Source organism: Hylaeus anthracinus, unplaced genomic scaffold, assembly GCF_026225885.1.
Source record: "Hylaeus anthracinus isolate JK02 unplaced genomic scaffold, UHH_iyHylAnth1.0_haploid 0, whole genome shotgun sequence".
Taxonomy (NCBI): Eukaryota; Metazoa; Arthropoda; class Insecta; order Hymenoptera; family Colletidae; genus Hylaeus; species Hylaeus anthracinus.
In genome coordinates this window covers 16076241-16092070 of record NW_026533254.1, presented here as the reverse complement: position 1 = coordinate 16092070, position 15830 = coordinate 16076241, and the positions used below count along the sequence as shown (strand labels likewise).

The 15830-nt window shown below is 42.9% G+C and overlaps 1 protein-coding gene across 2 annotated transcripts; it reads right to left on the bottom strand.

The window, feature by feature from the left end:
• Positions 1-331: 331 nt before the first annotated feature.
• LOC128890630 (uncharacterized) lies at positions 332-7246 on the bottom strand. 2 transcript variants are annotated; one of them, XM_054149287.1, is made up of 5 exons: positions 5261-7241; positions 4099-4301; positions 3672-4016; positions 2884-2964; positions 332-2608 (listed from the first exon to the last, which is right to left on the bottom strand). In XM_054149287.1, the coding sequence occupies exons 1-5, from the start codon at positions 6942-6944 to the stop codon at positions 2408-2410; spliced, it is 2514 nt and encodes an 837-aa protein (XP_054005262.1). In that variant the 5' UTR covers positions 6945-7241; the 3' UTR covers positions 332-2407. The 2 variants fall into 2 exon arrangements, with proteins under 2 accessions (XP_054005262.1, XP_054005267.1); XM_054149292.1 differs by lacking the exon at positions 332-2608 and having other exon boundaries at positions 2907-3187; positions 5261-7246.
• Positions 7247-15830: the final 8584 nt, after the last annotated feature.

Here is a 15830-nt window from a genome sequence, read left to right as displayed (position 1 = left end):
TCGAGTTGCCGCGTATTAGGGGCAGTTCTGCGCCTACGAGATGGCTACCGTACCGACAAATCGGCCAGCATAAGTTGCCGCATGAAAGGAAATTAATGGGAATTGTAGTAGGAAATAAAGGGAAAATAATGGGAACTTTACCAGGAAATTAAGGGAAATTAAAGGGGAATTTGCAAGGAAATGGAGGGAAGTTATATAATTACTAATTATACGAAGCGTAGCAGCACACTGCAATAATTACATACAAAGCAAATAATATTAGCGAACTGTATGCAACGTTTCTATTCTAATCACAAGGATTCCTATAGTGTGCAAGGAAGTTGGTAGATCGTAATTGAAAGAATCCCAATATCTTAATCGTTTATTTATAAATAAAGTTTATAACTATCATTATAATAATTATTGTAATAATAACAAGTACTCATTTCCGGTGATTTGATTTTTTTTTCACCTGTCTTTCGTTCGTTGTTATGTGAATTCATAACGTGTAGTAAAATTGCAAAGATATTTTATAGACACTAAGCAACTTGCTTCATTTCTTTTTTTAATGTAAGAAGGAAAAAGTATCCTGCTACAACTAGCAACCAGTGTAACAGTACGACATATTGTTTTTTTTCCTCTGCTTCTTTAATCTGTAATTTAACCGCATACAGGAGTCCCTATCGTATCCGATAAAATTTAAGTAGTTAACACAGTTCATTCTTACAAAGGCACAAGTTTTCTTCCTTTTCCAGCAGCGGAAATTTATTTCAACGCTCCAGTTCGGTCGTTAAACATACTTTTCTGACTTATTCACAGAGTTTTCCAACTATATTTTATAGTAAATTATGTACGGAATTTTAGCAGTTATACTTATTTTCGTCCTTGCATTATGTAGGGGAAAAGGATGGGATTTTCTAACTGTACTCTGTGTATTAAGATGAAATTTGAATAAAATTTTCCATATAGTATGCGATAAATTTTAGCGATGCCTGAGTCACGTAACTTTAGGTAATAAATACGCATGAAATGAAATGAAAATACGCATTTTCTTATGTATGTTTTCCGAATGCAACTGGAGAGTTATATAAACAGTGTTATCACGCGTTTGCAGACAAAACATTCACACAGAGCTTATAGATCGAAAGCTTATAGGTTAAGTCGTACAGCCGCCTTGTGGTGTCTGTATAAAGCTTCACGATATTCAATATAAAAACAACTTAAAAAGAAGATAGCTCAGACAGCAACACGATAATCTACAAAATATACAAAATATGAGATTTGGTAGGTTTATTGTCGATAGACACTAGGCTACGAGAAATAAATCGCGAGATTTGTCTGACCCACGAGAGTTTTTGGCAAGAGCAACTGCGATACTTTCTTTTTTTTTGTCCTCAACTGAGAAGAGTTCCGTAAAATGGTCATTTTACATATTATGAAGTGTCTTTCAGCTTGACTAGTATGAGAGGATTTGAAGACATGACGTCTTTATTCAGTTATAGATCAGGACACCCCATTAATTGCAAAATAATACTATTTCACAGTTTTATCTCGTTTCATTAAAATATGAGCTTGTTTTGATAGCTCCCATCTCAGTGCAAATTGATTGTTCGTGTGCAATGTCGTTCGTTTGAATAATTATGACGAGATATAAGCGTAAGCTTGAGGTGAGTTGAAGTTTCGTAGATTGTTTATTATAAACCGCCACGCAGCACCACGTCCCCTAACGCGACGCAGCCCCAAAACGGTAGGTAGCTCATGCTCAAGATGTAACAAATTGAGATACCAACGACGACCGTGGAAATCCCAAAGCTTCTATCATCTGCTTGTAGCTGCTTATTCTTTGAGGCGCTTCAAAGGTGGTTTCATACCAGACACGAAGCAGCTCGTGGTTACGTGCGTTTGTAGCGACTACGGTGTGCCACCTAGCGGTGGGCTACTGAGATTTCAACGACGGGTGGATGGTGGATCCTTCGCCATTAGAGTCTCTAACTCTTTGCAGCAAACAACTAATCTCAAAGCTTTACACACTTGCACAATCTTACAAGAGTATCATACATGTATCATCACTTTCATTTTTTGTGGATTCTCTATCCTCACAGAAAGTCTCAAGATTATACAAATCATTGTGCTGCAAAGAGGTAACAACTGACTCCCGCATGTTCCACGAGAAGCGTGAAAACACGACAGCCGTTTCCTTTGAGGGAAACAGCCACGACAGAGCTAACGAAATTCAAACACCGATCTCGATGCTTCGCAGTCTACTTCGATACACTTTTGTGCGCGTAGATACTTTCGTTCGATTGAATGTAGCACATTTTTAACGCGTGAGTCCTTTTTAGTGGGGCGGACGATTACAATTTAAGGCTAACACGCACGTATCGTTCGTTCTTGTTGCGATGGATCAGCGAAAAACTCGATGGCTCGTCTATAGATCGACGTCCTCTTGCTTAGCCGTAGGCGCGATCTTTTCGGCACTCTCAGACTCTTTTATGCTGGTGTGAACGTCGGCCAACTCGACTGGCGGTGGGGCTGCTGGGTTAATGGTTCCATCCTCTTCAGCGATCGCGAAACCGATCGTCGCTCCTATCTTCTGGCTTGCTTGTCTGAACGAGTCTGATAGCATCACCTGGTGCATCGATCAGACCGATTAGTATGGGAAACGATGAATAGAATTAAGTCTTACGTTGTATCTTAATCTGACTGAATGAATAAAGATTTCGAGAATTGAAAAGGCCTCGTTTCTATACCAGTTCTAATAAATTAATAACAATTTCAAGTTCACTGAGGATTAAACTTATGAGACGTCCTCTTATGCTGAGGCAGCATATCATCAATCACGAGAAATGAGACCTCTAACGCTACCAAATCATTCTAGATACTTGGAATGTTTCAAGTGGTCACCTGCACGACGTTGATGCACATGGACGTGAGCGCCAGCCCGAACACCAGGTATATTATCGAACACATCATGTATATGGGATGCTAGATCAACCAACCAATCAATCTGTTAATGTCTTGCGCGTCATTTTACGCGCGAATCCGCATCGCGCGGATTTAAATGTCGCTAAGAAAACACGTGCAACTGTGCTGAGTGAGACTTATGCGAAAAGCACGTACGAAATAGTGTAATACGGTGATGTACATTTGTTTCTGTCTTATTTTTTACATTTTTGTGATGAACGTTTGGTTTTTCAAAGCTTACCATCTGAGCGCCACCGTGAAAAAAAGCAAGCAGATAAGTTAATCGTACGTCGATAATGCTCACGAGGATTTTTTGGGGAGAGTAGTGGGAGGAGGGAGTATTCGAACGGATCTAAAGCAAAGGCTAATGGCAAACGAAATGCAAAGTTCTTCCAACGTTCGTTCCGCGTCTCGAGAGCTTTATGCTGAACAAATTAAAATGAAAATGCTTTGAATCTACGATAGTGACTACACTGTTGAAAATTTTGCGTTAAATTCAACTCTAATCGCGTGTCTCGAGTCAGCTGTTATTTTATGTTCATTTTCAGATAACATCAAAAATATGTTTTATATTCATAACTTGGACTCGATTGCGTACAATAATCGGCACAATGAATTTTTGCACGACAGAACACAACATTTTCAAGTGTAATCGATCTGATATCTAAAAGGAGCGCAGAAATGAAGTCGAGACAAAGGTGTAGCACGGATTGAAGACGATTGGTCACCTTTGGCACGTAATCGCCGAAACCGATAGTGCTCATGGAGATGAAGACGAAGTAGAAGCTCTCGAAGAAGCCCCAACCCTCCGACAAGCAGAACAATGTCGCGCCGATGAAAATGTAGCTGAGGAGAATGAAGATGGCCAAAGAGATGGGCAGATTGAACTCGTCGTCGATGGCGAAGGTCGACATCGCTGGCGTTACTGGCGTGTCGGGGACATTTCCGTCCAAGTTCAGGACCGCTTGGGATTGCGCTTGCTTTTGCATCTCTTCGATGTCCTCCGGATTTATCTGCGACGGCCTCTTGAACGTTGCTAGGTCGTACACGAGTTGAACGCCCTTCATCACTTCCTACGGTTACGATTAATCATTTTCCAATTAATTTTTATAGATTAATTTGGGGTATTACGAATTAATTTGGAGGTCCTCTTACCTGTACAGGTACAGTTCGACGGACTTTTCGACAGCTTCCTGTGTAGTACAGCCTCCTGACGAACGCCCACAGGAACTTTATACCCCTCGTGAACAGTTTTCCGAAATCAGCCAGTATTATCAGAAACATTGGAATACCGAAGATGGCGTAAACGATTGTGATGGCTCTTCCGGTGCTTGTGCTAGGTGATATGTGCCCGTATCCTGAAATAACGTCAAACAATTATTAATTATTAATTGTACCATAATTATTCACCATTTATAAATTAGACTAATAAGGCTCTAATAATGAGGTGGTCGTCTGCCATACACTAAAAAGTTGCATCTTGATGTTGCATCTCAAAATAAATTCACAAACGCTAAGTACAGAGTACGGTCTAATTTTAGGCGCTTTAGTGGCACATGTTAGAGATTGTTTTGTCGCAAAGCAACCTCGGTTTCCTGATAACGGGACGTAACTGGCATCCCATTGATCGAAACAAATTTGGTTAGGGTTGACCAGCTGCGTGAGCAATTTTTACCCGAAACGAGGCTTCGACGTCAATCACGCTAATAACCAGCAATTAATGTTCCCAACCAGGAGTCTTGTTTCAACGAGATTTGTAATTTTAATCGCAGTTAAACCGGTTGAAGTGATTATATAACTACCCCTAATTAAATCTCATAATGGCCAAGGATTAAGGTAATTTTGTAGACTCGTTGAAAATTAAAACTCCTGCTTATCATTAACGCGAAGTTTTCAGTAAATCCTACACAATATGCGATAATACAAAAAAATACTGAAACTAAAGTTCATATTCTGATACTTGTACAGTAAAATAAATTCCTACTTTGATCGAATGTTTCTAGGTTCATTTATAACATTTACCAAAACAGGTAACAACAGGTACAGGTATAAGATTCTATTTTTAAAAAGCCAACCCTGCAAAGGCCAAACGATTGCCATACAAACGTTTCGATTTCGAAGTATCTTCCCCACGGTTTCCCTCGCAGCTGCGCGCGCAGCCAGCGAACGACTACTGTACCGTGATCAGCATCAGGACACGACTGTATTTCCCTCTTGGAAAATCAATACTGGTCTCGTAAAACGTTTTTACGGCAACTACATCGACCCAAACCCTCTAAAACTCGAACATCGTTAGCCCCCAGTCGCGTTCCCTCACCGATGGTCGTGATTACGGTCAAGCAGTAGACGACAGCGTTCAGGAACGTCCAGCTCCTCTGTCCGCTGTACGTCTGCACGCCGGCCTCGTGAGCAGTGTGCAGCTGTTCCTCGAACTCCATCAGCTTCTTCCTCGCCATGCTCTTCCAGTCGTCCTCCCTCAAATTGTGGCTGTAATTCCACAGGCTGTCCAGAAAGTCTCTCTTCACCCTCTTCACGCCGCATTTGTAAAAAGTCTCGAAGGCTCCCTCGGTGAACCTGAAGACGAACGCGCCCAGGCCGCAGTAGATGATCACCAGCATCAGCTCCGACAAGCAGCGATTCCTTAGGCTCCTCATGATCCTCGTTTCCCGCGGGTTCTGGGCCACGAAGGCCTTGAACTCCGAGACCACGTCCTTGAGAGCCCTTAAGAAGTCCACGAAGGTGACCTTCTCCGACTCTGTAACTTCTACGACCTCGGGCTCCGTCTGTTTAAGTGGTTCGGGTTCCGAACGTGGCTCCTCGACCTTCTCCTTGCGGGAGAATGGCATCCAGGAGAACCACGATCTCTTCTGAACCTTCTTCGCCTCCTCGATGGACCTCTCGATTCCTTCCTGCTCGCTCTCCGTGAGAAGCACGCTGAACTTCCTCCTCCTCAGCGTAGCCTCTTCCTCGGCGTCCTCGTAGACGTCTGGAGTGTCCGGATCCAGGATGCTCTGCTCCCTTTTCAGGTACTCCCTCTGAGCCTTGGCGAAGTCCTCGATGAGAGACTCGTTGCTAAGAGGAATGATCTGTTTCTTTACCTCGGTAGCTGACCTCTTCATGGCTGGTTCCTCGACGTTCTGTCGTGGGAACGTCTCGCTTTTCTTCATTTTCGGATCCTCGTCGGTGTCGTCCGTCTGACTGAGCCTCACGGATCGTCTCCTCTCCGGCCTTGGTTGGTCGGTCTCCTCGAGCTTCTGTTTACTCGGCCTCTTTTCCCGCGGCGGTCTCTCGACGTCTTTCTTAGCAGCGTCAGGGTCGACTCTTTTAGCTGGGGGCTTTTTCACGCGAACCTTGCTGCCTTCGGGCGACTTGGTCCTCCTCTGGTGTCTCTCCAGGTTCTCGTCCGGGTCGCTGGAGTCGGTGGACTGACTGGGACGCTCCGCCCTCTCCCTCGACTTCTTCTTCAGCCGTCTCTCCGCCTTCCTGGGCTCCGTTCGCTCCGCGGTCGCATCGATCTCTCTGGACTTGGACGGAACGATCTGCTGCGCGTCTTCGCTCGCGGGTCGTTGCTCTTGGCCGGTCTTCGAGTCCTCTGCTTTCGGTTCCTTCCTTACCGTGCGCGGAGGCTTCCTGCCAGGCGTCGCTGGCTCTTCGCGAGCGTCGATGTCACGTGTTTGGGGGCTGCTGGAATGCGAGGTCTTCTCGTCGTAGCTCGTCCTCCGCGACTCGTCCAAATTCGACGTGCTCCTCTTCTCCTCCCTCTTGCGGGACTCTTCCTTCTTCGTTTCCTCGCGGACCATCTCCTCCGCCTTCTTCCGTTTCTCTTCTTGCTCGGCGCGCTCGGCGTCGTCCGCCATCTTCTCCATTCTGGCGCGTCTGGCCACCTCCTCGTCGTCCGAGGTCTCCACCAGCTGTTGGTTCCTCGAGGAAGGGTCGGGGGTCTTCTCGCGGCTCCTGGCCGCCGCCTTCCGGCGTCTGTGGACCGTGTAGCTGTCCTCCATCGTGGAAACACTCGGAGGGATCGCGTCCGCGGATGGTATCAACCGTGAAAGCACCCGAGTCCGCGAAACCGATGAACGAACGGTGAGGTCGGCGAATGCCGCGCTCGCGCTCTGCACGATTGCGTCTTTTCTGGCCCTGGTGCAGAGGGACAAGCGTGACAGAAATAAAACAGAGGCTGCTCCCACCACCGACGGCCGTCGAGCCCGCTACCAGCGGGACCAGACGCTTTTGCCGCAGCGGGTATCGAGCGTGGCCGAATCGCGCGCAACCACCGCGCTCGACGACGCTTAGGCGACGCGGTGCCGCGCCTGCAGACACCGCAATACCTTCGACAGCCACGTACCGGGACACGGAATCGCGATCGGTGGGCTAGGCGCTCAATCCGGCACTCCGCGACCACTTACGAACGTGGTAAGTGGCCCGCGGGGTGCTCGAGACGATATTGCCTGTGTTTCTCGGCTCTCTGCTTTTCAGGCACCCTCGTCTCGGACGCAAACGTCGAGGTAATGGAGGACGATTTAGAACTGATTCGAAGGAAACGAATTTATATTTTTAAATCGATAACAGACATTTGTGAGAAGATTTTGGGTGTAGGGCACGATTTTTGGGGGTCGCTTGGCCTTTCGTTGGCTCTATTACAAAGCGAAATGGAATGTCAATTTTCAGTTTTTACATTCTTTTAGCGAGCCAAAAGTAACAAGTAGTATTTTTTCGAGTTGCGGCGAGTAATATCATTGCGCTGCGACACTTAATAAATCTTCAAAATCTAAATATTAGACAAGTTAAAAAATATTCAAACTATTACAATATTTTTATGGCTGCTGGGAACGTTATTATTGCACTGCAACACTTGGTAAACCTTCAAATATTAGACAAGTTAAAAACTATTCAAACTATTACAGTATTTTTATAGCTGCAGGAAACAATATTATTCCACGTCAACACTTAATATTAAAAATCTAAGAATAAAAAGATTCCAGAAATATTCGACAATTATTTTCTGAAATATCTCCGATTGACGAAAATGGATGACAATCGCAACGCGAATGAGTCGAATTAATTTGCAACAAAGCGTAATCGCTTCGCACCACGCTACCCTAAAGTGTCACGCCAGGAAATTGACGCTCCGGAATCACCCACTGCGCCCCTTTTATCGTCCCCCAATTTCCATCATCGTTTCCATCGTTCGTATTGCCGCGCATGCCACGAATTCATCGCCGACCGTTTCCAGCATAACTTCATTTTCCAATTCGCGACGTCTATCTTCGGCTCTCCCATGCAAAAGTACAAGTTTCATTGTGCCGAGAAATTTCTCGAAGCAGACAATTTTCGTCTTCCTATTCTCCTCTTCCATTTCAATTTGTGGGTCGTATTCGGTATCGATTTTCCTCTCCAATTTCGATCGCTACACCATTTTTAAGCGACCTCGCTTGGGTCTTGCTGGTATTCGTTTAAAGTTGCGCGACAATAGCTTCACAATTCTGAAAATAAATCGAAAGCACAGCATCCTAACCGGTACGAAAAGAATTTTTCAACGATACAGTAATAAATATACTTCATTTCGACAGAAGGCAAACAGATAACAAAAGAAGCGTGTAAACGACGCCATATTTTCTAGCCTGGAAAATCTCTGTCTAGGAAATTGGTACGGAAAGTTGTTTAATCCGTTAGCGAGAATTAATTCTTTTCCATAAATCGTCGAAGCTTCCACCGGGAGAACGCACCGTTTAAACAACTCAAGGGATGGGGTGGAACTGATTTAATACCTAACCGAATGCCCTTTATCGATCTAATTTCCTCGTTCGTTTATCGTGCGTAGCGAACGCAGAACTTTGCTAAAAGTTTATTCTATCCTCTTCGAGTTTGCCATTATGCTCCATTAACTTTTGTTCCAATAAATTTTCGCGAGCTGTTCGCTGTAAGTGTTTCCGCTGGAACGTTTTCCGATGTAAAGTATCGAGTCTCTCAAAGTGGAAGACGTTGCTAAAGGCATACGTAAAGGGTGAAGTTTAAATGACGCAATATCGAAGAACAAAGAAATTCAAAGTATCATATTATTGTAGCATATTTACGTACGTCTTTGTTCAACTTTCTTGCCTTTTCTTTATTTTCTTTCGCTATATCTTTCTTAATCTCGTTTCTAGTTTCATGTAGAATAATGAAAATGATAGAAATGTCTTCGTCACAGGAAAGAAAAAAAAAAAAATTTTAAATAAATTATTTCCCCCTATTCCGTTATTTATGACAATCAAAATTTGTACAGAGACGACTAACGTGTACCAATTGCGCCATTAACGTCCCGGAACTGTCGAGAACACATTCGTTTCAACGAACAGCGGAATTCGCGAATCAAAGAAGGACACGTCGCAACGAGGACAATTTCAAATGCAAAGAGTCCCAATTCGTCGACCTGGGCGATGTCTTTTTGTTTCTATCTAGACCGAGATTTTTCTTTTACTCGACACTGGCGACACGCTTTGTGACTCGTCCACGAAACAAAGGCGAAATGTGCATCCGCCAGTAAACTGAAGAACAGATCGTAAGAATGGAGTCGGCGCAGGTATTTCGAACGTTTGAATCGTTTCTGGGATATGCAGGGAACGTTATCCGAGGAAAGTTTTGCAAAATCGAGTTGGCAGTTGACCAACGAGATCTGTCTTTTCCACGGCAATATTTTGCCCTCGATTATGAATGGGAAAAGAAGTTTCATAAGCTTCTTAGTGTCGAGGAATAACGTTCATCCATTCTATATGTCAAGATTAAGCGCGGAATGAGTAATTTTACTGGGTTATTGATAACAATAACGCTTTATTCGTGTACGTTACGTTTCGTATGGTTTCGTACTGTTCCGTACTGCACGGCGACAATAAACGGTTCGTGTTGCACTGTGACGTCACTGTATAACGTGATTCTTATGTTTAATCGATACATATGCGTAAATGTGTACTCGGGAGAGGGCACTGCATGTGCCGATTTACATCGATATATCCTACAGTGTAAAATATGGAAGAAGGGAAGATAGGAATATGAGATTCCTATCGGTAAAGTAACACTTTACCGACCGGTAACGGTTCAACATCCTATACCCTTCCTGGCACCGGAAAATGTATAAAAATATGTTACAGAGTAAAGTAACTAGTATCTCAATTCAAAGTAATAAAAACTTGCTGGTATATAAAAATATGGGAGCATACAAAGCAAAGCAACTAGTATCTCAATTCAAAGTAACAAGTACTTGGTAGTTACCATAGGAACCGATTAAACAGTTACCGGTCGGTAAAGTGGTAATATAAGGCACCCGGACTTTGGTCATTGGAATATCCAATCATATTATTAGTCGTTGGTGATAGCTGTAAGAATCCTATGATTTAGGCACGGTAAAATGAGAAATAAACAAATGAAATCTAAAGTAAACACTTAGTTATAAAATTAGCCGTAAAGAAAATGTTAAACGTTTCGACTAGGCTGCTTCGAGTCACCTTTGGAATTGCCAAGAGATACGAGAATCTGCATCTTATTTCATAAATGTGTTATAATAATTCTGATATAATATACATAATTGTAGAGAAAGTATTATGTAGCACGCGTATCGCTATCGTTCTCTGCCACTGGTTTGCACGGGTAAGTTCGAAATAGAATGAAGTGGACAATGAAAAACAAAGGGCGCCGTTTCACGGGCTGCTAGGCAATTTAATTCAGTCACGACTGAACAATCCTCTCGTGTAATCCCTTCTGCAACGGTTATCCGAATGGGTTTCGCTTCTTCGACGTTACCAGCGACGTGACACAGTTAACGAACCGCCCATTATGTCCACGAACAAAACACCCCGGTGAACGTCGAACTATTTTATTGTAACACAGCCTGAATTATCTACGCTCCCTATGAAACATTATAATTCATAAACAATTGCAGGAGAATGTTGCTCGATTCCCTTCCAGTAGAGCAGAATTCCTTTTTGGGTCATGTATTAGGGGCGCCAGAAAGTAATGTCGCATCTTTTACATTAAATTCAAACAAATACATTTATAACAAGTTTTTATTTTTAATCGATAATGTAATCACCCTCGTTATCAACAACCTTTTGTTATCTAGCGTGAAAATTTTCAATATCTGTTCGACAAAAATTGATTGGTACACAGTGAGCTGGTAAATAATAAACAAGTATTTGCATTCGCGATGAAACGACATTACTTTCTGGTCCCTCTTATTGCGAATTATTCGACATTTGCGAGGAACAAATAAATTAGAACAAATAAATTAGAAAATACTTTTCACTTATTCACGCTTAAACGCCAAAAATAAAATATTTTATATGATCTGCATTCAAGTGCCTCGAAATTCTAAGGGATTCTATTTAATATTAATAGGTTCTTCGGAGTCCAAGGCCTCGATAAGGAAGCTTCTCTCCCACAAGCAGAGCTAAGTATAATAGAACCTGCTAGGTTCCATTCAATCAAGCTGTTTACCCTAAGTTCGCTGAATACTCTGGAAGCGTATCTGTCGGTGGCTCTCTTCGTCCTTGTGCCGCGCACGTGTACGCACGATCGTCGTTTGCAGTTCGTATCGACCGAATCGATACAACAACAAGTAAGGTCGCCACGCGGTCAATCCGAACTATCCTGCTATACAGGGTGCCCCAAAAATGTTGTAGTTCTTTGAAATGGGTGATTCGGGAGGTGATTTGAAACAACTTTTTCCTTATCGAAAATATTGTCCGAGGATTCGTTGAGGAGATATTAACGGAAAACACTGACCAATCAGAGCGCGAGTATGCCGATGGAGCGCTCGCGATAGCGTATGAGCGCGGCCGTCTAGCGCGTAGCCACGCCTACCGCGGGCGCTCCATCGGCATCCTCGCGCTCTGATTGGTCAGTGTTTTCCTTTAATATCTCCTCAACGAAGCCTCGGACAACATTTTCGCTAAGGAAAAAGTTGTTTCAAATCACCTCCCGAACCACCTCTTTCAAGGTGTTACAATATTTTTGGGACACCATGTATAATTATATATTAAACTTATATTATCTTCTCTTTTCATAATTAAATATATTATCATCGTCAATTACTAACAGTGTCGTATTTATTCATCGGACCGCAGTCCTGAATTGTGCTCGAAGAGAGATCTCGTCGCGGGTGGTAATTTCGGAAACCGTGGCGCCTCGTCTTCTCGCGAGCATTCTCCTACGATTCCTCTTCTTCGTTACATAATCTTGGCCACTCGAAATAGTGTGTGCGTGGGCACATTTTGTCGACGGTTTCTGAACGCGAATGCAGGAGGTTTCATTCTTGCGGACAATCGCTATCTGCTCGAGTTCCTCGACTAAAACGCTCCCTCGAGTGCAGTAGTACCCTTCATTTATCCCAACGCGGACATCGCATAAATCCCAAGCATTGTACAAATTCTGTTTATGGAAACATCTCGACTGTATTACATTTTCGGCTCTAGCACTTTCTCATTTCTTCGCTATATTTATTCTTCTTTTTCTTATTATTGTTTCAGTTTATAAGAATTTACGAAAAGATCCGCGAATCTATAAATTTATTTCTGTACGAGAACGGGAGACAAAATTTCCAAAAGATTTCTGAGGGATTCCGAATAAAACTCTAGTTGTTTTTTCGATCGAATCGGTCGCCACGTGTGGATAATTGCGCGCATAAATTCCGCGGAACTTTTTCGAGCGGGTTTTCGCGACACTATAATGAGACAAATTGGAATAATATACGCGAGCGGAGAACAAACATCAACGACTAATGACCGAGTACCTGTACCATAAAACGAGGTCGCGCGCGGTGCATTATTAATTTCAGGTTGCAGCTGCACTCGACGCACGTTTTCCATCTGTTTGGGGTATTGAATGTCACCGCGGGGTTTAATTCCTGTGTCATTCGTAATATCAAGGTCCCGAAATAATAATTACCGTCTAAAACGATGCGTCCGATAATACAGGGTGTCATAAATATAAATCGTCTTGCTCGGTCTGAAGAAAATGGGTACAAATATTGTTTGCTATGTTTGAAGAAAAATAAATTTTACTAAGAAACAATAGTGGGAAGATTGAACAGTGGAAGAACAATAATAGAATTAATACTGAAATTCAAGCCTTTCAAGTCAACTACAATTCCTATAGACATACATTTGTCTGCTACTGTATTAATTGGTTGGAACTCGATGGAAACTCGCTCATCTATGGTTGGTTACAGTAGTACTAACTCCTGAGAGCCCGGAATGGTTACTTTACAAGAATCACACTGCACACTCGGCGGAGTAGACATTTCACGACTGTTTATTCTCGAATCAAAGTTTATGTCGGCTCATTCTGCAACGTAATTCCATCTCGGTTTATTTCTCTCTGTTCTTTTTTTTTTATGCACTCTGATTCCGTGGTCGATTTTCGAGGGAAGTCAACGACCTCGAGTCGAGCTTCCGCAAATGCTGATTCACTAAATCTACGGATTCAGCTGGCTCTGTAAATCAATTTAATGACGTCAGGAACAACTGTTGTGGGAGCAGAGATGAACGAAACTCTTTTTAAACGTTGGCTGGGTTGTAGTTTGGCTAAGAAGATCCAGTTCACAATTAATAATGCAATATCGTTGTTTTAGAAACTTTTGAATTTTCTCGATTTTCTTGTTTAATGCTTTTACTATAAAAGTATAATTGGAAGTGATTACTCATCTCAAACATTAACATAGCTAATATTTAAGTTGATTTTCTCTCGAGTTATTATAGAAATTTTAAGATTATCCTGTTTAGTGGTACTTGAATAAAAAAAAAAATTAATTAAACGTGATTGTTCGCATCCGTAGATCTAAAAATATCTGTTATCGGAATAAAATTGTGCCCATCTTTGCTTCAGAGGCTCCATATCGAAGCAACGACACGGAAGGGGAGAGAGGAAAAATATGATCTGGGTCACAAATTATTGATACATCGAGAAACACAAGCGGGAGAGATTTCTCGCGAAAAGCGAAGAAAATCGTCGCCGTGGCCTGTTTCATCGCATGCAAACACAAACACGCTCGACACGCCCTACCATCGAATGCCAATTCACACGTGCTCGCGAATTTCTAGGTCCGAGACAGTAGCATGATTTATACGACTGTTCGCAATTTCGAGGTCCCTTTCGCTCGTTCGTGGTTGTAAATCAATTTTCCAACGCGCTTCGAATTCAAACAACCCTCGACTTCGCTGTGCTGTCGCGGCAGCTTAAACGAATCAACTATTCGAGACGCTATCCGTCGCTACAGTTTATCCGCGCGAATTGAGCGCGCCATTTCGTTTGGAGTAACGCAGTCTGCGTCTTTTCAGACCGACTGTATTATCGAGGTAACAAAGAGCACAATGATGTCCTGTTTGCATTGGCAGCTTGTTCAGTTACGGGGAGAACCGTGTTTTCAATTATTGCCACCCAAACAGACGGCGATACGTGCAGGATATCGAGGAAAAAAGAAACGCGCAAACAATGATCGAAATCTCTGACGCGGACGATGAATGCTTTTCCAAGAAAATCAATTTGAAACGGGGTCGAGGGTAGACCGCAGACTATGAAAGCGGTCGAGTATCGGTCATTCAATTGCTGCGACTGTTGTTCGGTGTTCGGAGGACGTAAAGGAGAGGAGACCTCGATATATGACGCGAGTTCTACCTCGTTTGATGCGCGCAAGCATCCCCACCACCGCTCTCCTACTGTTTCTCTGTTAGTGCTCTTGGGCACTGTGATTGGTCGATGGTTTTTCCTTAATAATTCAAAAACGAAGCAACATCCGACATTTTCGCAAAGGAAATTGTGGTTCAGAATCGTCTCAGCTACCCACCATTGCCGGTTCTTATTCTAATGTTTCGAATGTAATTAGTTTGCATGGTTCCAATTGCAAGGTTCTAATGAATTACACTTTCACCTGGACCATACTCTTTTCTACTGTTTCTCTGTTCAGTGTCCAATAAACTAGGACTGGCTCTATTCTAATATAATTGAAGACTTTGTAGTAGCCTTTGCTTGATGATGTTTCGAATAAAATTAACTTACCACTGCACTGGTGATACTGTCGATGAGTATCATGCTTGCAAGGCTCTAATCGTTTTATTCAAACATTGTATAGGTACCGAAGCGCTGAGAATAATGTTTCTCTTTTTCCGAACATTTCAAAGTAATGGAACACTAAAATCCGCGGAGGACCCGAAGAATTATTTGAATATTTTTTCAACAGGCGTCGATCTTTTTTAAGAAAATTCGTGTCTCGTCGCGAGGCAAAAACACAATTTAACTGCGGTGTTTTCCAGTCGCGCGACACTTTTTCTCCAGTTTCTTCGCGTTCGACGCTGTCACGTCCCAAAAATACGCACTCCGTGGAATCGTTCCGGGCTCGTGATAGAAAAATGTAAAACATTCGGGCCGAGATAGAGAAGAAACGAGATCAAGTTCCGAAGCAACGATTCGCTCAACCTTCCTCTTCCACCGTGTTTTCTTTATTATATGTCGTGATTCCGCACACTTTGCATTTTCTTTTTGCATTCTGGTGCAAGGTTACGTTGATAACAGAATCACCGTGGTACCAACCTCGCACATGCTTCTATTTCTACATCGACCCAGATGAAAATTTCACTCGAACTCTTCGCAATTTAATGTAGAAAAAATGATAACTTTATCACGGGCAAAGTAATGAATTCGTAATTAATTTTGTACGAAAGGTTGCTTCGTACAACGACGAATTAACCGACGAATGGGCCAATATTATCGCGATGATTTACAGAAGGAATGGATCAGTGGGCACGCGTAAGCCAATAGAAAGCAAACAAACGCGATATCGCGAAGATGTGGATAAATAAATCACGCGTGAATTTATACCTTCCATAAATTGGAGTCGAAAGCACACTTTTTTTTTTCTG